The sequence below is a fragment of the Microtus ochrogaster genome, unplaced genomic scaffold (assembly GCF_000317375.1).
Source record: "Microtus ochrogaster isolate Prairie Vole_2 unplaced genomic scaffold, MicOch1.0 UNK93, whole genome shotgun sequence".
In the NCBI taxonomy this organism is placed as follows: Eukaryota; Metazoa; Chordata; class Mammalia; order Rodentia; family Cricetidae; genus Microtus; species Microtus ochrogaster.
The window spans coordinates 1051967-1077310 of NW_004949191.1; the positions used below are offsets into that span (position 1 = coordinate 1051967).

A 25344-nucleotide genomic window follows, 5' to 3' on the forward strand; every position below is an offset into this window, starting at 1 on the left:
GCAGGCAGTCAGAGGTTAAAAGGAGTGGGCGTGGCTAGGGCAGGGACCAAAAGAATAACAGGCATATTGTTTTTAAAAATACTTTTTGGTGTCTGTGGGACAACAGCATCTTTAGGGGACCATGTAAAAATGGGTTCATTGGCTAGCTCTATCATCTTTTGTGTAGCCTCTATATAATAGGAAAGTACAGGCCTTGCCTCGAGTCCTGGTTACAATAGTCTTTGAGGCTGGATCATCTCAGCCAGCCACTTTGAAATTTTCCTGAGCATTTTGTAGTCCAAAGCTAACCTTTAAATTGTCTTTGTTACCTTTGTATCATTACCACTTTAGGTGAAATCGTTGTTGTATCCCATTATCTTTTGGGAAAATTCCATGATAATATTAGTTCAGATTATTCCTTTTCTTGGTTATTTTTTTCCAGGTATGTCTCCCTTCTTTGGATGTTTATTATTCCAAAAGTTTTTAAATTCTTCAAGAAGGTTGCTTTTATTTTCCCGGAAAGACAAAAACAAAACCCTAACCGTACCTAATTTTGGGGGGTTTCACTTTTATCAAGTTATATCTGATCAGATGAAAAGTAATTTTAGTCTTTTAAGTTAGATTACATTGTAAAGTCATGCTGGTTGATGAACTGTATTCTTTTCTAATCAAGAGGTCTGTCTCTCTTATTCTAATCTAATCTTTATAATACCTGCTTTACAGTTTCTCCTGAAATTTTTGTCTTATATTCTAATACTTTTCTATCATCCAGATTATTTTTTAAAATAATAGGCATTAGATGTTTTTAATTGCTCTGTGGAAAAGTTTCTCCCACAGTCACAGGGAATGACACAAGAGGAACATGACAGACCTCCCAAGGCATTTCCCAATGGCAAAGGGTTACCCTCCCTGTCCTAAGTTGATCTACATTCATTGGCTCAATGATCCTAACCTTTTCTTTCCACCATGTATTCCACTGTAATGGATTCAGTACTGCTCTAAAAAAATTCTCTCCAGTCTTGTGGAATAATTCTGTTACTAATTGACTATGAATTTAACATTTACTTCACAAAAGTTGAATGCATATCATGTGAGACTATCAGTTCCTTAAATCTCCTTATATCTAACATTTCCACAAAAACTCAATCAGCTCTTACTCAGCCGTGGGTATATTTGCCATACGGCAGTTCCTGTAATGTTACTGGATAAATTAAGGTTGGTTGTGTGCAAATCTTGGCCTGTTCTGTCATTTTATAATGTAATAGTGAAGTTGGTTCTCCTTTAAATTCCTCTGTATGGAACTGAATATCTCTATGATCTATTTTAATAAGTTTAGCTAATGCCTTTATCTTGGCACTCATATCAACCACCTGTTTGAGGACAGCCAAGAATTATCAACTCAACAATAGGAATTATCAAAATGATAATATCATGTCAATCCTGTTTATGTTGATTATCCCCTCATTTAATTGTTCCATTTTAAAATCATTCATCATGTAATCATACAGAAACATAACTCCCTCCATTGTAATAGTGTTTCCCATTTTTAACATAGGAAAAGTTTGTCTTTTTAGACTATTTCCTCCCTTTTAATATATCCAATTGTCTCACCAAATCTGCTAATGATGTTGGTGAAGCTGCCAGTGAAGTGTGAGGCTGACTGCTACTATGTAGAACAGAAGTCCAAGCAGGTGTCAAGGCAGCTACCTAGTATGGCAGCAGCCTGAGGAGTGGGTCCAGGAAAAGCTCACAACCCACAGGGAGATAAGAAGTCAAAGAAATTGCCATATGCATGGGGAAGCATGCAAAAGCAGCTAACTCTGGCATCATTTGGAACCGAAGTGCCTGTAAAGTTTGCTGCAGAGAAGCTGTAACAGAAAAATCCCCAAATCACCCAGAGAGCTTGGGGAAAAATAGAAAGGAAAACCTAGGTGGTGGGTTGGTGACTTTGGCAGGAACCTTACATGAAGCTCATGCATATTCCAGTTGCTGCAAATCCATGGGTAAGCGGCTTTCTCATTCAATAATTTATGCCACAAAAGTTGGAGACTAGATGAAACATGAACCTAACTAGTCTTAGTCAATAAAAACCCAGAGTCAGTTATTATTATTAAAGTTCAGAGAAGCAGAGCAGTCAGCCACCAGAATCTTCTTAACTCTATTAAATCTCAGACTGAATGGGGCCTTCTACCTCTAAGAATCCTAAGACTCCAATGTATTGTTTCACTTTTACATGGAACCCTTTCTTCAGATTTTTTTTCTAATGGTTAATAAAAAAATAACAAATACTGAATAATAATTAAAAAAAAGAATCCTAAAACTGAATGAGGGGATCTTGTCTTTAAGAATTTTCCTAATCTTTCTGTCTCCAACCTCCCTAGTGCTGGAATTAAAGGCGCGAGCCTCCCATGTGCTCGGATTAAAAGTATGAGCCTTCACAGCCCAGCTATGTTTCTCTTTTAGACTGGTTCTCTCATGTAGTCCAGGGTGTTTCTGAACTCCTGATATACTTGCTTCATCATTCTAAGTGCTAGGATTAAGAAAAGGTGTGCACCGCCACCCTCTGATCTCAATGCAAGCTTTATTTGTCAGAACACAAACAAAAATCACTTAAATTCTCAGTATAATTTTTACGAATGGGGTCAATACTACAATGAAATCTATATGTTGACAGACATAAAGGTTTCAATTGAACGTAATAAAATACCAAATAAAAATAATAACATTTAAGTATCTTAGAAAATTCTCCACAGTCTGGAAAAAATATTGTAGAGATAAAGAAAAATTCAATTTCTAGAAATAGGCCAGAGCACAACTTAAAATAAGAAATTTCCTGAGTAGGCCACTTTTAATATTTATTTTATACATATTCAGGCTGGTGGTCATATATGCTAAATACATTACATAAATCTGAGATGTCTTTATGCTATACAAATTAAACATTATATAGTGAGAACTTTTATGATTTGTGAAAGCCAGGAGAAAAATCTATGGTGCTTATGGTCTTTTGAAAATACAATCAAAATGAAATCTTAACATTTTAAAATAAATTAGTATTTTATTCTTAGAGCTTCTAAAATTCTTAAAAGCTACATATAATTATATAATTGTAAAGATTAATATGCATTTGGTAGTACATCATTGCTTAATAAACAGAATTTGGGGTTAGAAAATGTGCATTTCCTTACGAGAAATTTGATATTACATATTACTTATTTGTTTATATAAAATAGTTACAGAACAGATATTTTCCTTTTTAAAAGTTTGACCAAAATAGTATAAAATATAAAATTATTAAAGCTACTAAAATTTATATTGACTGTATATACTTTATTTAATGATTTATAAAAATAGAGATTATGGTTATTTTCATAGTTATCACAAGTATTTCAGTTAGATTGTGGGTAAGGAAAGAGTTATTTATCTCATTAGCAAATTGTTATAGGAATCTTTGTAAATAGTGATACCTGAATATTTTTGTTTATTTTATTATTCAATAATTTAAGAATGAATTTTTGAAACATTTTTAAAATTCCAAACATATTTTTTCTCTAATTTATTTTTACTTCATTAGCAGTGAAATTGATGGGGCTCAAATTTATTGGTTAAAACACATTAAAAGATTCTGAGGAGCAAAAACTCATTAGGTACATTAAAAATCAAACTCTACAAAATAATCTTTTAAAAGATTCATTCATTTTTATTTTATTTGTGTGAGTGTTTTGCCTGCATACATATCTCCATACCTCATGTGTTTTTGGTGTCTACGGGTTCTAGAAAATGGCATTCAATGTTCTTAAACTAGAGTTACAGAAGATTTTGAGCTTTTGAGAACCAAACCTCAGTCTTCTGGAAGAGCAACAGATGCTCTTATAACTGAACTAACTCTCGTACTCATAACAACATAATTTATAATAGTGACTGAATAGATAATTGGAAGAATAATTTCTAAAAACTTTTTAGTTTTCCAGTGTGAAACTTTTGAGGATATAAATTTTTAAAGTACTTTGTCAGTTTCACAAAACAGTTACAAGTTAAGAAAGGCCTAAGATATCTGGTGGTGGTGCAAATCTTTAATCCCAGGTCTTAGAGAAGCAGAGGCAGGCGTATTTCGGTGAATTGGAGGACAGCATTGTCTACAGAGTAAGTTCCAGGACAGCCAGAGCAACATACCCTTTCTCAAAAACCAAAGAAGAAAAAAAAAATGAAAGGCCCAAGATTTTGATATCTGGAATCGTTCAATTTAAATTTGTGTTCTAAAATATATATATATATATTGCAATATTTGGCCAGTGATTTATATTTTCATTCTTTCCAGCTTCTAGTTAACTAATATTTTATTATGTACTATAATTTATTTGAATAATTATATTTTTAACTTTACTGTTTCTCCAGACTAATATGTTTATTTAGTTAATTATTATATGATATTTATTCATTAACAGTACAAGATAAAAATTTGTAGCACATTTATAAACTACTGAAATTTTATTTCCATATCATTAAAGTTCAACTATGAATCAATAAAGTAATAAAAGGACAATGTGATTTGGTGAATAATCTATGTTGATGAATCTTTATCATCTTGTCAATATAATCATTAATTTGTTAGATTTTTTTTCATAATAAAATCATTATATGACACAGAATTTCTAGTTTAAGCATTATCTATATATATTCTACCTCACAGAGATATTAGTTTACAACTATTTTTTTAATTTTGAACTTTTGATTTTATTTGTTTTATTTTGTTTTTGTTTTGTTTTGTTTAGTATTTTAGGACAGAGTTTCTCTTGGCTGTACTGGAAATATCTGAACATCAGAGTGGCCTCAAATTCAGATATCAACCTGCCTTTGCCTCACAAGTGCTGGGATTAAATCATGTGCCACTATGCCAAGACTGTTGTAAATATTTAAAATGTAATTTTTATATAGTGTATCCTCACACTGCATAGTTATGATTAAGTATTTATTTGTTGAATTTAAAAAATACATAATAATGTGAGATATAAAATCTATGCAATTCAATTATTCTTTCTCTAAAGGTTATTTTAATTTTCATTTTGAACTAATTAAAAATCAGTTTTCTATTAACAAATACATATTTGATCATTAGTTAACAAAGGTGCTCCTGTGAGTTATCTACAATTGTGACAGAATAAACATGTCTTAATTTCAATGACTCCCACTAATTAATAATTTCTACATGATTATACTATACAGAGAGTAATTATACTACTAGTACCTTAAATATTCATTGATTATGCTACAATTACAATAAAAACATTTTCATCCTTTTCCCAAGAACTCAAAATAAAAGGAAAAGATTAATTGAACCAATAATGTATTTTCATTCTGTTTCATTAAATATAATCTTGAAGAAGAAAATAATTTGATATCAAATATATAAATTTATGAAATTCTCTTGTATGAAAAAATGAGACTTTGTTTTCTGTGAAAATAGAAAAACACAACTTTAACAAGTGACAGACTGTTCACAAGTAGAAAACATAATTTATTTTCTGCTGACTGGTATATCACTGGAAGACTTAAATCTTTCTAGTTTCAGAAATCTACAAATTTAATGTAACTGTGATAAAAAGGAATACATGTTAATCTTAAAAAATCAATAAAGAAAATATTTTTCTCTCCTGAGAACCATCTGTCTAGATACTTCGTAGTTCACAGAAAAAAATGTGTTTTAACTAATTCTGTTATTAATGGTCCTAGAAGGGATTATTCATCATTAGACAGTACAGTTCCTCAGCACACAATTTCATCTTTCTAAAACCTGCAGTACAAAACCACTCACTTCTGTGTCTCATTTAGGTTTCTAGGAACTAGTGAAATAATCTCATTTCTCTCAATAATTAAAAAGACAACATTTCTCTTTTCAAAGATTCTAAACACACTACTCTGTTTATGTTAATGACAATAGGATTCTACAACACTTGACCATAACATGAAAATCTTAGATTTTTCTAAAATAACTTTTGGAGATTTATTTTAAAGCAGTTTAATGATTTTCTAAATACATGCAATTTCTCCAAATTATTTCTACGGGCAGATACTTACATAGAAGCCACTTGTATAATATCAAGGTGATTCACTGTTAAAACTACATTATTAAGACAGTTTTCAAATTAGCAGCATCCCCCAATGACTGAAAAAATTAAAAATGAATATTAGAAAGGGTTTTATTTCTTTATTTTCATTGATATTCATGTTGTTTGATCATTAATTAAGAAGAGAAGAATGATTATATCCTAAAATTTTAAGCATATAAAATTTTGCTCAATGTAATTGGTTTAAAAGTAACCTCTCTCTGTTACCATTTTCTTCAAAACCACATATGTAAAGAACAGAGTATTATCACTATCAGTCACTGTGAATCTAATTCTTTTATTTTTGAAGGATGTATAAGATAAAAAGATATTTAATATGAAAAGTTATTATATGATGGCTAATCTTTGCAGAATTAAGAGACTTTTAATTCACACAAAATGTCAGACAAAACAGAAACAGCTGGGTTTTATATCTAAATAAATTATAAGAACAATAACAATTAAAATTGTTTTTTAAATGAGGAAACTGGGTGATAGAATTTCACTTATGACAATTATTTGTTGTGTACTTGTGATGTTTAAATACTTATATCCAAGATTTTAAGACTGAAATAAATCTAGTAAATTAGTAAACCACACTTCCAATTTTTATCTGCAAGGGCATTGCTAAAAAAAAAAATACATGGGACAGGGAAAATAGAGAGACCTTCCCTTTAATATCTGTGCTGATGGTCCTAATAGATTAAATAAGTAAGGGCTATATTTGTTAACAAAGTCACACTCATTTCTGCTCCTTTGCCAAATGTTTCGCTCCTGTTTTTCTGTCCTGTTTCACATGTTCCAGAAAGAAGTGAAGCAGGAAACCATGCATGGAAATCACTGACACTTAGAGCAACAATAGAATCTTTAAAAATGGTTTGTTTTGTATTTAGTTCCAGAAATAAAATGAATTAAGTCATGAAACATGGAATAGAAATTGAAAGAAAAATATTAACCAGATTACTGTCAAACTATTAATGTCTAAGTCCAATGCCATTAAACTAAGAGAACATATAAAAAGACTTCACAGCTTAAAATCCAAATAGTTATTTTCTATCGGTAAACATGATGTAAAATCTTAGAAAATTCTCATTATCAAATATGTATAAGTATTATTTAAAAATATTTTAAATGATATTACTAAAGTTTTTCTTATTATCCTTCTTTTAACTGGGAAAGAATTATTTTCATATATTACACAAATAATAAAAAGGAGCTGATGCCAATTTCCTATTCTTTCCTAGAGATTGAAAGTTTTACTTTAGTCTAATTTATGCTGACATACAATATTAATCCATTAGTGAGATAAGAATAGAAATCAATTTTATTTGCATGTTAGTCATGATGTGCAATTATGTATGTGTCAGGTGAAATTTTATGTTTTATCATAGGCTTTCAAACTGTACAAGTACTTTACCATTGTGCTACATTTCTACAAGTATTTTACTTAGTTTTATAGTGGTTGTCACACAATTGTTTATCAATATAAATAATATGGCTCCTTGAATCATAATTTTCAACCTCTGGTGTCTTGGCTCTGTGCGTTTGAGCACAATACCAAAACCACTTATTTTATTTTTGACCAACAAGAAGTAGAGAAATGTAAAGGAAGGACTAAAATTTGATATAAATTTTAAAAAAAATGCTACCAAGTAGATTAATTCTATTCAGTAGATTACAAACTTGGCATTTCAGCTCATGAATTTTTTTTTTTTTTGATTTTTCGAGACAGGGTTTCTCCGTAGTTTTTGGTTCCTGTCCTGGAACTAGCTCTTGTAGACCAGGCTGGCCTCGAACTCACAGATACCACCTGCCTCTGCCTCCCGAGTGTTGGGATTAAAGTCGTGCGCCACCACCACCGGGCCAGCTCATGAAATTTTTGATGTCAGAAGGAGACCAATTTTATTTATTAGGTGCTATTGCTAAATTTGTTCATATTACAAATTATAATTATTATCACACATAGTGTTTCACATGTGAGTAGGACCAAAATGTTTAGGCATTATATCTGGTAAAATCCATTTGGTCATGGAGTTTTAACTTTATAATTTTTCACGCATTACATTAGACATTCATACATAACTATTCTCAATTATATTCAATACTTTTGCATACCTTTACAATTATTTATACACAATTCCTGTTAACTTATTTTTAATTTAAACTATTCCTATACATTTTCATTAAAATATAATTACCTCACTTTTCCTTCCTTTTGTTCTTTCCAGCATCCCCTGCTACTTACCTCCAATTCTTTTCATGCCCTCCAACTTTCTATTTGATTGCCTCTTTTGCTTTACTTTTCGTACAAATGTATGTGCATTGTATGAGTATGCAGAAATATGAATAGAACCAGTTGAGCCCATTTCGCTGTTTGTGTGTATATGGTTTTGGTAAAATTATGATGAGACATACTTAAAATTTTTTTCTAGAGAAAGCTAAAATATGGATTAGGTAAAGTTAAGTTATAACTATATGTCATAGCATACACGTCTATTAACTAAAATCTGACTAAAACAGACTCTAAAAAACACATTAATCATATATATTAACTATAACACTATATTAATAGTGAACACTCACATATATGTACGTATTTATATGGTATTTATTATTTGAAATGGAGTGAATATGTGGTACAGGTGTCATCTATTAAATGCTTTCATTTTATAGCCAATGTATTTATATTTTTAGAGACATTTAAAAGAATCTGATAAAATATTCTTAATCATTTGATTAGCAAAATACACAGTTAAGAGTTAAGAAATATATTTCAATTGTATTTTAGCAGCAATTATGTAAATAATTAGTGAAAGTGGCTTGAAAAATAAGTTCCATAATAAAAAAAAACATATTTTGTTCCTAAGGACATAAATCAGTATGACTTATGTACAAAATACAAATAATAATAAATTTTTATTATGAAATCATTGAATAATGAAACATATTTTACCAGAGGATATATTTAAAATATCAGGGCATATATGTATGTAGAATAGCACAGTAACTCTTTCTCTATTAGATAAAACCAATTTAAATAATTTTACTAAATAAATTTCCTTATATATTTGACAGTAGGTATAATATCAAAAAATATCTAATTAATGTATATGTATTTCAGTAATATGATTTTGATATAAAATTTAAAATTAAAAGACTTGAAGTATGGAAAACTTTGTTCTTTTTTAGGTAAAACACTCTAAGGATAAATAAAATACTTTAGGCTAAATTGTACTTATAAGCTTATTTAAGGTCAAGTTTATTTCAGATAGATTCGATAAGAAAAAAATAAACTATAAATTAATCTCCCAATCACACGCAATACATTTTGCAAAAAAGGCTATAAATTTACCCTACAATTTGCTAAGTTGCAGACTTAAAAATTCAAAATAACATTAGTGTTTTCTTGGTATATATTACCTTGGTAAGTGGCAAGGACAAAATATAGAATTTATGTTATTATTTATAATTATTTGTTTTTAAGACTCAACTCAAAAAGAATACAAAATAATTATTCCATACACATTGAGTTGCTAACATTTCTAAATGAATATTTTATTTTGATTACAAAATTGACTCTACTTTCAGAAATACCTTCTGTCAGACATGAGATGGGAAGTCAAAACACAAACAGCATATGTACCAAAATATGTCTGCATGATTTAGCTTCCACAAGCACTAGAAATAACAAGACCACATCACTATAGTAGTTTCTTGGTGTACTTTTGCTAAAATAATAGTATGTATTTCCAAGAAGATAGTAACATATTTCTGAGAAGTGAGAATTAGCCTAACACAATGAGAACTAGTACAGTATGAGTGTGTTTTCAAAGTATGAGAATTTGAAGTAGCTACAATTAAGAATCTCATAACAACCCAAAATACTCCTTATATTACTAGTTTATGTATAGTTCATAAGTATTCTTTCTTAATGTTTTGCATTTTATAAAGAGACAGAGTCAATAGTGTTCTTCCTCATCAACTTTTACAATAGTTCCTTTAAGCTTTCAAACAGGCTTTGACTTTGGCTCTTTTCTTAACCTGCGAAGTCTACCCTTAACAAGAATCTTTTATGTCAATTTGGAGACAGTACCCAGCACTGTTACTGATCACAGTGTCCTATCTTGAGTGAGAATCATCTTAACTTGGTTTAGTAAGAATCTTCATATTACTGGTGTCTTATTTTGGTTATTTTCCACCCACTAACCCTACATGCATTCCACACAACAAATACTGCTGCTTGATTGCATCATTAAAGAGTCAATTAATTCAAAATAATATTGCTGCTTAATATGATATAATATACACAGTAGTAGAATTGAAATACAGTTGAGCAAATGACAGAATATTTGTCCTTAATAATACAACATAAATTTTAGCAAATCTAATAAAAATGTGTATTTATTAATGACATGAATCTTTAAATAATCAAACACAATTAGACAAAAAGCAAATAAACAAAATTAAAATGGAAAAATTTCAAATAATAAAAATCAGCAAAAATTTAATAGATTTTAATAAAGATTTTGAAACAAAATGTGTTGAATTTTGATTCAAAAGTAGTGAATTATTATAATCATATGGAAGGTTAAAGTAATTACTTCAAGTAAAAGTGAAAGGAAGATCCAATTTTTATGTGAAAGAGATGTAATTAATAAAAACACAGTTTCAAAATATATGAAAAAATAGATGTATCAGATACACATTAAATGTTAAGCTATTTTGATACTACAAAATAGATTTGAACACAATGTTATGCTATTTTGATACTACTATATATTATATTATAAAATAGATTTGAACACAATGTTAAGCTATTTTGATATTATAAAATAGATTTCAACACACAGTTATACCTAAGGTAATTAAAAATACTTACTAATGTTGGGAATGTTAATTTCTGAGAAAGATATATTGATTACTCGGTGCTACAAAATAATTATATATATAATTCTAATATATATATATATATATATATATATATATATATCACTCCAATGAACATTTAATGAAAAAACCTGTTTGAAAACATTAAAAAATATTGAAGACACAAAGAATCCATTTATTGACATCAGTGAAATGATAAATACTAATAACACATTTAGTAAAAAAGAAATTACAACCTAAAGCAATTTAACTGTGTGCTTCAAATGACAAAACACTTAAAAGTAAAACAAAATCCAAACTTTTTATAATAAGCCAACAAAACATTAAAATGTATATATTACAATTAAATATATCTACTCACAGAACTAATGTTTTGCATACTTAAAATTACCATAAAGAAGAGAAGAAAAAACAATACTCCATGATTCCACTTTAATAAACTAGTGAAATTGATTCAAGGTAATTATAAAGTAAACATAAATGAAATGTCATAGTAATTTTGTGGTAGAGGGTCATTGGCTAATAAAGAAACTGCCTTGGCCCATTTGATAGGCCAGCCATTAGGTGGGTAGAGTAAACAAAACAGAATGCTGAGAGGAGGAGAAAGTGAGCTCAGACGCCATATCTCTTCTCCAGGGCAGATGCGATGAAGCTCCAACCCAAGATGAACGTAGGCTAGAATCTCCCTGGTAAGTCACCACCTCGTGGTGCTACACACATTAATAGAAACGGGCCAAGCAGTGTTTAAAAGAATACAGTTTCCATGTAATTATTTCTGGGACTAAGCTGGCCAGGCAGCCAGGATCTGGGTGACAGGAAGCAGCCCACAGCTCCTACGACAGAATGTCGCCCAACGTGGGGCACCAGGATGTTATGGAGTAAATGAATGGCAGACAGAAATTATAATAAAATATTCAGCTTTAATAAAGGAAGAACTTACAAGACCGAGGTTCCCACAGAAAACAGGAAAACAGAAGAAGAGAAGGTGGGGAGCATACCCTCAATATTTATAAGTAAATAATATCCTCAGGGGGACCCTGCCCTACAAGCAAGGTGATTGGCTGGGCTTCCCCTACAATTTTGAAGAATGTTTTCTCCAACATTTTAGACAATGTGGCACATAAAAATGAAGTCCCTGAAAGACAGAACTGTCATAAATCTCTCAAGACAACACATACTTATGACAGCTGTATTTTTTCTACTAATTTTTGCACAATAAAATCTCTTCTGATATTGTCACACGTGATATTTAGCAAATATTTAGGAAAGAATTAAAATGTTGCCTGGAATTATTTTAAGAACATATTAGAGAAAGAAAACTATATATCTCATTCATAGCACCAACATTAATGTGAAACAAGACAGGAAATTACATGTGTGAAAAATGAAAGAAATGGATATCTTTCATTAATGCAGATCAAATAATAAAAAAGTTTCATAAGTAATTACAAATGAAGTGCTGTAATAAATAAAAATACTATGATATATCACAGAAATATATGGTGGTTTAACATTGAAAAAGTATTTCTTGTAAGTTAGTAAAAGATGCCTGAAACATATTAATAAATTTATAAACATAAGCCTTGCTCCATGGTGATTTTTGTAAAGTTTGTTTTAACTAAGGGCTAAGCAACACTTCTATAATAATAAATGTGTTTTAAAACATACTAATTAAATGTACTTGTAGAAAAATTTACATTATGTTTGTCTTTAAAGTTAACAAAGAATAAAAGGAAACATTTCAATGATTCTGAAGTTACCAGTTCATGATTACTAAAAATAAACATGTTGATGCTAATACATAGTAATATGGAATATTGAAAAATGGGTATGTGAAAGCAATTTGATTAGATTAAATTGGCCATTTCATTTTACATATCTATAAAATGAATTTTAATGCATTAATGTATTATACGTATACATATATCAAAGACAATATTAATGATCACTATCACCCTTCCTGAATACTTACAAATTGAGGTGGAGAAATTATTTCTTATATTTCAAGTAAGTCAATAAAAGAATAAAGATAGTGAATAGAAGAACATATTGACCCTGCATATTAGCATTTTGAATATTTTGCCTTTTATAAACTGAAGCAATAATAAAAAGATTTATTTTAATGCATAAAAATAAATGGTCCCATTATTGAAAAAATTTATGAGTATTCTCTCCAGTTCTTTACTCTCACTAGCTTATTTATTACTCTCTTCCAGGTTATTAGTGTAAACAAATTATCTACAGTTAGTCTGACAAGTTGTCTATTAAACTGTAAAAGATATTGAAGGATAAGTCAAAAAAAAAAAAAACCCCAATGGTCCTGTTTTGACTTGGGTGTTTGATAATACTTAGGTAAACAATAACATATTTTTTTAAGGATGCAAAGGGATAATAGGTTTTTTCTGATTTCCAAATCTAAATACAAGGAAGGATTTTGTTAAAATTGAATCACAATTGCTACCTTTGTAATATTTTATACCAAAATGATTATTTTCTCTTCATCAAAGTTGTATGCAGTCTTTAACCATACTAGAAATATAAAATGAAAGGACCAAAAATGTTTGTTATTATATACATTAAATTTTAATTTTCAATAATTTCAGGTATTCAAACATTTTACAGTACTGCCATATTATTCATGAATTTATTTTGATTTGAGGTAATTCAGAGGCTTTTACCTTATATCATAGAAGAATTACTACTTTTTTTTTTTTTGGTTTTTTCGAGACAGGGTTTCTCTGTGGCTTTGGAGCCTGTCCTGGAACTAGCTCTGTAGACCAGGCTGGTCTCGAAATCACAGAGATCCGCCTGCCTCTGCCTCCCAAGTGCTGGGATTAAAGGCGTGCGCCACCAACGCCTGGCAAGAATTACTACTTTTATTAAACATATAAAACCTTCATTTATTTATTTGTCTGCTTTGTTATTTTATTATGTGTCAAAATCACAAAATCTCACTATATATCTCAAATTATCCTTGAACTCAGAGTTAACACTTTAATTTAATGAATTCTTGAAATGCCAATGTAAGGCATATTTGAATAGTACATTTAGAATGTGTGAGAGTGTCATAAGTCGTACATTGTGGTGACATCTGTCAGTGTCCAGTCTCGACAAAGTTTGTACATTCCACTATAGAAACATGAGGATTAGAATTATCAAGCAAATGGAACAGAGATATGAGAGAAATAAAAGACAGAACAGCACAAGGAGAGAAATTCATTGGATACTGAATTTATCTGCATTTATTTTCCACATACTTATATACTCTACTTCAAAGGGGGAGGGAGAAGGCAGTAGACATCATTAACATGATATAAGGAAAATATTTGTTTTCTCAGACCTTTGGTGAAAGTAGAGTGGATTCACTGATAGACTTAAAATATTAATTAACTACACCTTAGATCAGGATTTCTTGTTTGCAGCCACACTTGTTGTCAACAAATTTGAAAGAGAAAAAAATGTTCAAACTCTATGAGCTATTAGCCAAGGTGGAATAGGACTCATATCTGTGGGCCCACTTGAGACTTGAAAGACCATGGCAGCTGAAGAGATGGGTTAGTTGATAAGCCTGAGAACTGAACTAGAAATCTGAAAGGTTGACACCAAGGACAGAAAGAAGAAAAGAAATTTGTGATGGTTGTCCTCAGACATCTACAAGCACTTTGGCACAGTGTACCCCTCAATAGTAAACATTACTTACTTACTTAATTAACTAATTAATCAACAAAATTAGAGTGCATAGGCTTTTCTTAGTGGTTATTGTTTTCAGAATTAGTATAGAATTGCTTAATAAGCATACTTACTTAGATGTGAATCATTACCAGATAACATAAAAGCTTTTTTTTTCTTGTTTTTGTTTGTTGTTGGCTAGTCCTGTTATTCTACCCAAGATTCTGGAGTATTCAATACCTGGTTCCTAGTCATCCAGGCAGTGGAGTGAATTGGCTTCCTCTCATGAAAATGACATCAAATTAAATCAAATATTGGTTAGCCAACACACATGTTCTAATCTACCATTGCCACAGTTTGTCTTAAAGGAAGGACAGATTGTAGTTTGATGGGGGCAGTCAAGACTAGGCTAGTGTCCAGGTTTCTCTTTACATAGCTTCCAGAGTACCTACTTACTGATGCCAGGATACTAGAATGTAGGGGTGAAGGCTCCAATACTATATCAACTTTACTTCTCTTGGTCAATAAGCTGAGTGAGTGGAAGCATACAGAATCAGTGGGACTTCTCTTTCCTAGCATTAGCCTGGGGTGTTCAGAGATATTCACTGGATCTCTGGCTAACAATTCAATCAAATGTAACCCAGTCTCACTGCTAGATGCCTTGCAGGGCTATGAAAGATGATCAGTTCATAGTTCATATCTTCAATTTCCAGGAGTCCTCACTAAGGTCACCACCATAGATTCCAGGTTTCCTCTCTGTCCCCAAATGTCCCACATTCCAGTTGTCCCTCTCTATAATCTCTCCTCCCACCCTACCTACCTGATGTTCCTCCTCCTAAACACACCTGTCCTCAGTCCACTCTCAGAATCTATTGTCTTTCCTTTACCTATGTAGAGTTCTCCACTATATCCCTCCTCTTTACCTAACCTCTCTGGGTCTGTCGATTTTTAACAGGATTGTGATTATATTATACCTAAGAACTTAATATCAACTTATAAGTGAATTCATATCAAATTTATTTTTATGGGTCTGGGTTACCTCATTCAGAATGATTGTTTCTAGTGCCATCCATTTGATGGCAATTTTCATGATGCTACTACTTTTTTCACTGCTGAGTTAAAAAAAAATTACTACATTGTGTAAATGCTTGATATTTTCTGTATTCATGGGGCATGTCGATATTTCCATCTGGTTATTATGAATAAAGCTACAATGAACATAGTCAAGCAAGTGTTCTTGCGGTATGAATGAGTATTCTTTGCATGTATGTCCAAGAGAAGTATAGCTGGGTTTTGAGGTAGATCAATTACCAATTTTCAGAACTGCCATATTGATTTCCATAGTAGCTGTAAATGTTTGCACTCCCAACAGTAATGGAGGAGTAGCACCTTGCTTCACATCCTCTCCTGCATGTCACTTATGTTATTAATATTGGCCATTTTGACAGGTCTAATGTAGACTCTCAAAGTAATTTTGATTTATATTTTCCTCATAGTTAAAGGATTTTGAACATTAGATGTCTATCAGTCATTTTGGTTTCCTCTGTTGAAAAATCTATGTTTAGATCTACACCACGTTTTAAGGTGGATCATTTGTTATTTTAATATTTTCTTTCTTGAGTTCTTTAAATATTCTTGATATTAAAACTTTATCAGATGTGCAGTAAATTTTTTTCCCATTTCATTAACTACTTCCTGGTTCAATTTACAGTGTCCTTTGCCTTACAAAACTTTTCAGCTTCATGAGGTCCCTTTTCTTAATTGCTGATTTTAGTGTATGTGCTATTGGCATTTTGTTGAGAAATTGTCTTCATATCCAACACACGTTAGTGTTTTTATGCCAATACCATGCTGTTTTTTTATTACTATAGCTCTGTAAAACAGCTGCAGGTCAGGGATGGTGATACTTGCAGCAGTTCTTTTATTGTACAGGATTGTTGTAGCTATTCTGGTCTTTTTTATTTTTTCTTATAAAGTGGAGTACTGTTCTTTCATGGTTTGTTAAGAATGGTAATGGAATTTTGATGGTGATTGCACTGAATTTGTAGATTACTTTTGATAGGATGGCATTTTAACTCTGTTAATCCTACTGATCCACTTCTGATATCTTCTTCAAATTATTTCTTCAAAGACTTGAAGGGTTAATTGTAGAATTATTTCACTTGCTTGGTTAGAGTTACCCCAAAATATTTTATATTATTTGAGGATATTTTTATTAGTACATTTAAAATGTTTCATGAGTGGAAGGAACTTTCACTAATGATCATTTATAATAGGAGACATATATTGATGTATGTGTAATATTTTAAGTGTAAAAATATTTTAGTGTAAAGATTAATAGTTCTAGGATTACTTTTCTTTCATCAGTTTATTCTAAGTGTTGTCTTAGATCATTTCTACTAAGAATTTGCTGGATCTGGAAAATTACTGTAATCTTGCACTCTCAGTGAAAGTTAGAGCTCTAGTCACAACACGTATGGCAGGTGACTCAAAACCGCTTGTAACAGTAACTTCGGGAATAATAACTCTCTTCTGGCCATAGAAAATACCTGAATACGTTTGACACACACACACACACACACACACACACACACACACACACACACACACACTGGGGAGGGAGGACAAAATAATCACAAATGAAAAGTAATATTCTTATATTAGTCTCCTTTCTGTTTCTGTAGCAAGAACCTCAGCAAATTAACTTACAGACACAAACTCATCTTACACAATAGACTGTGCATTTCATTTTGACATTCCAGCTCATATGTTAGACTCTCTCATTGCTGTTGGATCTGTATAAGGCAACATGTTTTTTTTAATACATTTATTCATTTCCTTCAGTTGTTTGTATTTTCTTCAATTTTTCAAGAGTTTTTTTTTTCATTTCTTCTTTATGAGCCCCTATATTCTTTAAAAAGTTCATTTTAAGAATATTTTACTCTGCTCCCACTATGTTGACGTATTTGGGTCTTGCTGCATAGGATGTCTGAACTCTGATGGTAACCTACTATCCTGACTGCTGTTGATTGTCTTCTTAAACTCATGTTTATGTATATGGTTTGGGGGTTATTATAGATCTATGTTTGAATTCTGAGTTTATCTTTGTTGTATGGGCATTTTGTTCCTTGGCTTCTGTCTTCTCTCTGATATTTTAATAGAGTGGCATGTGATTAAGTAGAGGTTGTCCACCCAAGTTGGAGGCTGGAATTCTAATGACCAGCATGAGGTCTTTAGGAATCTGAGTGCTGGAATGGCCTCTGGTGAAGTAGGGACAATTGTTGCATGTGTGAACTGGAAATCTATGTGCTGGATTAACCTTTGGTGGAGCAGGAAGCTTCGACCAGAGATGTGGTCTTAAGATCTAGGTGCTGGCATGTCCTTTTATGGAGCAGGGGGTTTTCACCAGAGATGTAGGCTGAGGATCTGAATGTTGGAGTGGCCTCTGGTGTAGCAGGGCAATTTTGTTTCTCTAGCCTCTCTCAAGACTCTACTTCATTTTTCTCAAATTGATAGCCTATTATTATTCTTTTATTATTAATATTATTGTTATTACAATACCACACATATATAAACATATGTATGTTTATTTATATTCACTGGACAGCAAGGCAGGAGAAACAGTAAGTCTCTTATTCATTGAGAGACCCTGTCTAGACATTAAGGTGGAGAGTAATAGATGAAGAAAATCTTGCTCTGGCCTAGTAATAAATGACTATAGGCTGATTCATGCACATATGTGCATGCATTACACCGACACCATATGCACATGAATTTTGTGCACACAGCAGACAACAAATACACAAAGGAAATAAAAATATTTTAAAGTTAAAATATCCCAAAGAGCAAGTTTGCAAAGAGAATATGTATTTTGCATCCAGTGCTACCTCATTAGAGCTATGTTGAATTATAGCTACCCAGAAATAAATTGTAAAGAATTTTTATTGATATTTGATTAACACTCGTTACCATATTATATATTGATATAAAATAAAACTCATGCTGTGTAGTTCTGTATACTCATAAAAATGTTTCATGAATTTCATGAACATACAATCTTCTTTTCATAGGTATAGCATCTGTAATAAGGTTTTCTTCTGTTGTCCCTCTTAGTGAAGATTTGTTCCACTCCCAAAGCCTGGAAATCACTGATCCTTTTTAAAATCCCTAAAATTCTATTCTTTTTTATAAGTTTATAGAATGGGACCTACACATATTGTAAACGTTTATTTCCAACTTCTTTTTCTTAATATTCACTCACGTACTTTTATTTCTTTCCTATTGAATTTTCTCATCCTTCATGCATTCAAATTGATAGTCAAGAAAGTGATTTGTAAATACGTTCATGTTGTTGCTTATCTTTTCATTTCTTACAGTGCCCTTTGCTGAACAAATATAATTATAGAAAAAAATTCCTACCGGTTTATCTACTCCCTGCTATTTATGTGACTTCATAAATATTTCCTGATATATATGGCACTAATTATAAATCCATTGGAAGCCTCCACTGTACTTGGTTTTTAGTTAGATATGACTTTTTATGTAGATGACTATAAAAATTATTTTGTTTTATTTTCTCTATCCTGACAGCTGCAGAAATAACAATGCAACCAACTGTGGAAGAGGCCTCTGACAACTGTACTCAAGAATGCCTCATTTTGGGCCACTCTGATTCCTGCTGGATGCCAGCTACTCTGACCCAACCCAGCCCTCCACAGATACAGACCTCTGCTCTCTGCCACAGCCCACCTAGGACCCACACATCTGTTCGTCGCTGCAGCCCTCCAGTAACACAGACCATAGCTATCTGCCACAGCCCCCCTGTGACCCAGGCAATTGCACTGTGCCATAGTCCTTCAACAGTACAGGCGGCTCCTCTCCACCACAGTCCTCCTTTAGCACAGGCGACTGCACTCCGTCATAGCCCACCATCAGCACAGGCCTCTGCAGTCTGCTACAGCCCACCTCTGGCACAGGCTGTGGTAATTCACCACAGTCCTCCTTTGTTACAGGCTGTTATACTCCGTCGCAATCAGGCCCAAACAACAATGGGTTTGCAGCAAGGAAGGGTGCAGGATTCTGGAGCAGATGGACTGAACCCCCTTGATCAGGGAGCACAAGGCAGTACAAGAGCTCAGTTTTACCCAATGACTGAAAGACTCCATTCAGATGATGATTCAATTAAAGTCATTCCCTTGACCACCTTTACTTCAGGTAAACAGGCTAGATCTTCAAGGAATGATTCTCCCATCATTGAAGAACATCCCTTGTAAAGCTTATCTGAACATTTCATATTAAAAATGAATATATATAGATATAGATATAGATATTAATATTCAATTTTAATGAATATTCCAAATCAAGAGGTTTGTAAAGAGCTCTGTAAATAGACACAGATACCAGGTTAAAACTAGAGCTAGACCCTTAGTCACCGAAACATGATAAAAAAATAAAATTAAGATTTATTTGATTTGGACTGTGAATTTTTAAAATAAATATTGTAAAATTTATATCCACATGTACAGAAAGGCTTATAATGGCAGAAATTAATATATTGTGTGTAACATTTCTGATGTACTTGAATGAATTTTTATTTTTTATCACCTCGTGCAGTATTACTGATTTCTTCCATTCTGATTTTTGTGGACTCAGTATATAGTTATTGTTAAATTGTTGAAGATCTTATTTTCAAAGCTTTTCTTTAGTTTGTCTAAACGTTTGTTTTGATAAAATTAGAGGCATAAGTACTATAATGGCATTTTTGTTCATCTTTTTTTGTTCTGTTTATCTTAATTGTCTCTACTTTCTTATTGCCATATTTCTAGCTTCAAAAATGTACAGAGGGGGGGTAAATAAAATCTTTTACAGTTTTTGTCTCTAATCCTGTTTTTATGTTTTCTACCTTTATTTCAAGAATATATTGATATAATTTGTATATACATTTTCCAAAAAATATAAACTGTACAGACAAAGGTTTAAACTTATTTCTCTACTCTTTAGTAGAGTTCGAGACACTGAAGTGCAATAGCTTTGCTCATATTTGGCAACAGTTAGCCAGAATGGGCTTGTGCTTTTTATATTAATATACTTTTGTATATTAATCATCAGATTAAAGTACATCAGAAATACTATTATGTCTGTCATGGTAAGCCTACATTCCAGTACAAATTGGGTATTTATCTTCTGAAATCTGTATATGAAAATCACAAAGAAGGTGGATGCATTAAATGCATTATTAGCTTTCAGCTATTACTTCAATGTACTGTTTTCTAAAGACAATGATTTGACAGCTCAACATCTGTAACTGAAAAATTCTCAGTGAAAAGAACAAATACATAAAATTGTACATAAACCCGCAGACTAAGTATATCAGACTAAGGTATTTTTATCAGTCTAGTTCAATTTACTGCAGAAACCTACTGAAAACAAGATGAAAGTCAGGAAAGAACTTTTCAAGTTCTAAACCTAACAAATATATTACAGCACATAACTTCAAGGATATGTGTAGGAGAAATAAGATTTGAGACTGCTTCTTGGTGTGAATAAAAAATATCCCAGTAACACACACTGGAGAGCATAATCTCACATATAAAATGATACATCCTAAGCAAAGAATATAGTAGCATTCATAGGAAACATTAGTTTCCATTGTTGCCTACACTTAGTTTCTGTTTTCGTCTACTTAACTGGCTGTTACCTTCTGTGAGCACTTTTCATAAATTCATACAGAAACACCGCAAACTTAATTTCCTCCCACAACAAATTCAAGAAGTTTTTTGTTTCAGTATCATACTAAACAAAAAAATCAATTAATGTTTGGATTTGGGGGTCCTGAATATTTCCTGTGATTAAATTAGATGTAGACTCTATAATGTGTAACTTGATGGTATATAATTTATAATTAAACTGTATATAAATGTTGTAATATAAACTGTGGTAAATGTATGATTTTATTAGTAATGGTTTCCACTGAATGTTGAAAATAGTTTTCCTTTGTGTTCCTAGCAAGTTAAGTAGCATTTTGAGAATATATTGTTCCCCTTGTGAAGTTAATTAGATTATGATTTGGTGTATAGAATATCTTCTTAACTTTTAAAACCTAGACTCTAATTAGTGAAATTTCAAATTAATTTTTACTCTTCCTTTGTTCTTTCTTTGTATTTGTTAGTTTATCCAGGGATTTGAAGCACGCTGGTTTTCCAGGTGCACAAAACTCCCAAAAGATCAATGTTGTCTGAAACTTTGTTGAAATATGATCATGTATATGTATTGATATTGTTGTTTCTATTGTTGTTGTCAATGAAGATTCTTAACCTGGGGAAGATAAAGAAACCCAGAATGACAAAATCAGTGCTTCCAGTAGAGTTAGACTGCTGTTTATTCTCTCAATACACACATACAACAAATAAAAAAAGAAAATAGAAACAAAAAAATACAGAATTATGTGAGTGGAAAATTATTTTAATTATTTATACATTTTATTTCCATAATTATTATGTTTTATTCATATATATACAAAATTTAAAGATATTAAAATTGAGGTTAAAATTTATTAAATAATGAATCAGAAATCTGAATGCTTATTTTGCTCATGAAAATATGGAATCTGAAAATATCAGATATTTGAGTTTTTTTCTCATCACAAGACTTACTGAATTAACAGGGAAGCTCTTATATCCTCATATTTAACAATTTGGGAAGTGTTGTTAACTTTCCTAGAAATATAGGAATGAACAGATATGTTTTTGTTCCCTTTCTAAATCTGGTTTATTATCAGACTTAGACAGTGTTTAGGAAATTAAATGACTGGGCACTTTTTTCTGGTTTTGTACCAGAGAGAAATTGAAGGGAAGCAGGCTGAGATAGCCAAAGAGGCAAGGGGTGTGAGCCCAGTTATTCTCCCCTATGCATTCTCTTTCTTTGCTTCCAATAGGTATAGCCTTGGAAACTTGGAAATTCCATGGCTTTGTACTTGATGAGATCTTTCTCATTACATTACAAATTCTTTGAATGGATAGACAGAGCTATAGATTGACAAAATCACAAGTGGTTCCTCGGAAAAGCAACATATGTCATCTTACAACTGCAAAATATCTTAGTCTACCTTCAGTAAATATGTTTCCCTCAAAAAGAAAAAGTATTTGATTTTAATTGAACTTAAACAGTGATTTTTTTTTTTATTTTCTGAATATGTCTGCCAGACTGATTATTCTGTATTGTGGCTATATTCAGTTAAAAAGTAATTATTAATTATCTAGCTATAGCTTTAATATACACGCTTGTAACTGTGTTCAAACACTGTGTATATTGTGCTAAATAATACACATTCATTTATCAAACTTTATCTACAAGTTTTAACAAATAATGTGTCAGTGTATTAAAATTAACTTTATATATGATACCAACAATGTAAACAATTTAGAGGGTACATTTTGTGTAGTCTCATAGAGTAATTTAACATTTTATTTTTAGTTATAGAGATCTGGACAGAAAAATACTGTTAAATGATGAGTACTATTGTGCAATGTTGACAGTATGAAGATCCTTTGCCTTCTCAAATTAAAGTTTGTCACACACTTTCATAAAAGTAGTAAAATATTAGACCTAATAAATCATAAATTGGGCAGTCCTTAAAATACAATCATGTCATGTTCTAAAAGATCATATTCAGTCCTGAATAGATTCAATGACATTTTCCCCTAGGCATATTTAAAAAACTTCCTTTAATTATGTTATTAAGACTAAATGTTCATATATCTATTACACATTTATGAAAATATGATTTCTTTACCCTCTTCTAATTTGTAATTCATAATTCATTGTGGTTATACTTTGTGATTTTTTTCTTTTAAATTTTGTAATCCAAACTTTAGTTCCATTGAAGTGAAAATTTTCTCACAAATGTAGGGTACTATTTTTGTTATTTTCAAGTGGCCCAATTGGCCTGGTTAATATGAGAGCAGAGGAGTTGATTATATTTGGATAGAGACATTTTAGTATCATGTGCCAATTACCACACAGTCTTATGCAACAACCTTAAAATATTTATTCACAGGAGCTTCCTTACGCTGTTATACCATCGATGTGCTTTCCATAAATATGATTGTTAAAAGTACTGCAAGTTTACAACAGTAAGACTAGAGAAAAAAAATGATGCTTATAAAAATGTGTGTGCACAAATAAAAAGAAGGAAGGCAATTCTTTTGTGATTGTATATGCTAATTTTAGAAATTAAATTTGTGAAATTTATGCTGTCTCTCCTTAAATGTTTGAATTTTTATTAATTGTATATTTATGTTTTATTTAGGGAAGATTCTTTTGTGACATTATACAGCTTCTGAAAGTGAACAGCATCCCAAAGTATGGGATGCTTTGGAAGTAAACAATTGGATAAAGATTGAATACTTTTTCGACCAGTATGGCAGTATGTAGTTCAGTGACAGTTTATTGTTCTATTTCAGTTTTCTGTATTGCATGTTCTCTTATTCATAAAGATAGATATTAATAAAGTAGTTATGAGAAATGATTATGTTTGTATTATGTGTTTTTGTAGAACCAAATTCAAAAGTTGAGCTGGAACACTTGCCTAACATAGGTTCAAACACCAGCAATGTGAAAACAGTGACAATGATTTTGCTCTTGTTTTTTGTTATGTTAAATGTGCAAAGATTAAAATAAAATCATATTGTTGATCATGATATATTTTATAAGTTTCCTATATTATAAATGATTATAACATATTAATTTAATTTTGGTATTCTTACTGAGAATTTTATAGATGATTTGTTTCTATCATGTGTTTCGACCTCTGATGTTTCATGTATTCTCCCGGATCCCTTGTAAATTCATGACTTCTTCTTTAATTGCTGTTACACACAGACATACACACATGCACACATATACACACACTGCCTGTTTAGTGTATTTGGTGCTACCTTTAAGTGTTATAGGAATTTAAAACTCTATCAGGGGGTTATTCCTTGGGAAAGACAGATTTTATTTCCTTCAGCAGCCATTAAAGAAGCTTGTAACTCTTCATCTAGTAGTAAGGCCTTATGAAATTTATTCCTTGTGAACTGGCATGCCAACTGCTTCATCCTTATGCATTTCTTCTGTAGATGGTCATAAAGGTGAGATTCCCTGGGTACATAATCGCTGTACAAAATAGATGTTGTGATTTACAGCAGATGTCCTTTAATTTAAACATTATTTCAATCAATTTGATAACTGTTAAACAATATTGTGCTGCAATATTTTCTACAAACTGTTTCAGTGATAAAATATTATACAAAAAACTTAACATGAAACCATTCCCTGTATTAGATATATAGGGTAAAACTGTATCATTACAAGCCCTGCTAAAGTAATGCAAAGCGATAAGAAAGGTATTAAAATTTCCTTTCCAATTCTCTACCTGAAAATCCACAACCCTAGGCTAAATCTTAGGGGAGAATATTTAGAAAAAAAATATCTTTTATGAAGTCTGTTCTACATCATCCCTGATCAGTACTCCTCTAACTTGTCAAGGGTATTATTGACAAGGAAAAATGAGATCATATCACAGTCTAAAGGAATCTAAAAGAGAAATGTAAACAAAATGCTATATGGGACCATGGATGCAGTTTTGCATTTAGTTTTTCAAAGGTCACTAAATAAATACAAAATAAATATACCATGGATTTGAATTGAGAATGATATAGCAATT

At 31.3% G+C, this 25344-nt stretch overlaps 1 protein-coding gene across 1 annotated transcript in view; it reads left to right on the plus strand.

The window, feature by feature from the left end:
* Positions 1 to 24298, plus strand: part of LOC102002740 (protocadherin-11 X-linked) — a 766031-nt gene extending 741733 nt beyond the window's left edge. Inside the window, exon 8 of the mRNA XM_026777972.1 lies at positions 19230 to 24298. Within this exon, the coding sequence (XP_026633773.1) occupies positions 19230 to 19912 (683 nt within the window). The 3' untranslated portion in view covers positions 19913 to 24298. The remainder of the gene's footprint in view (positions 1 to 19229) is intronic.
* The last annotated feature ends 1046 nt before the right edge of the window (positions 24299 to 25344 follow it).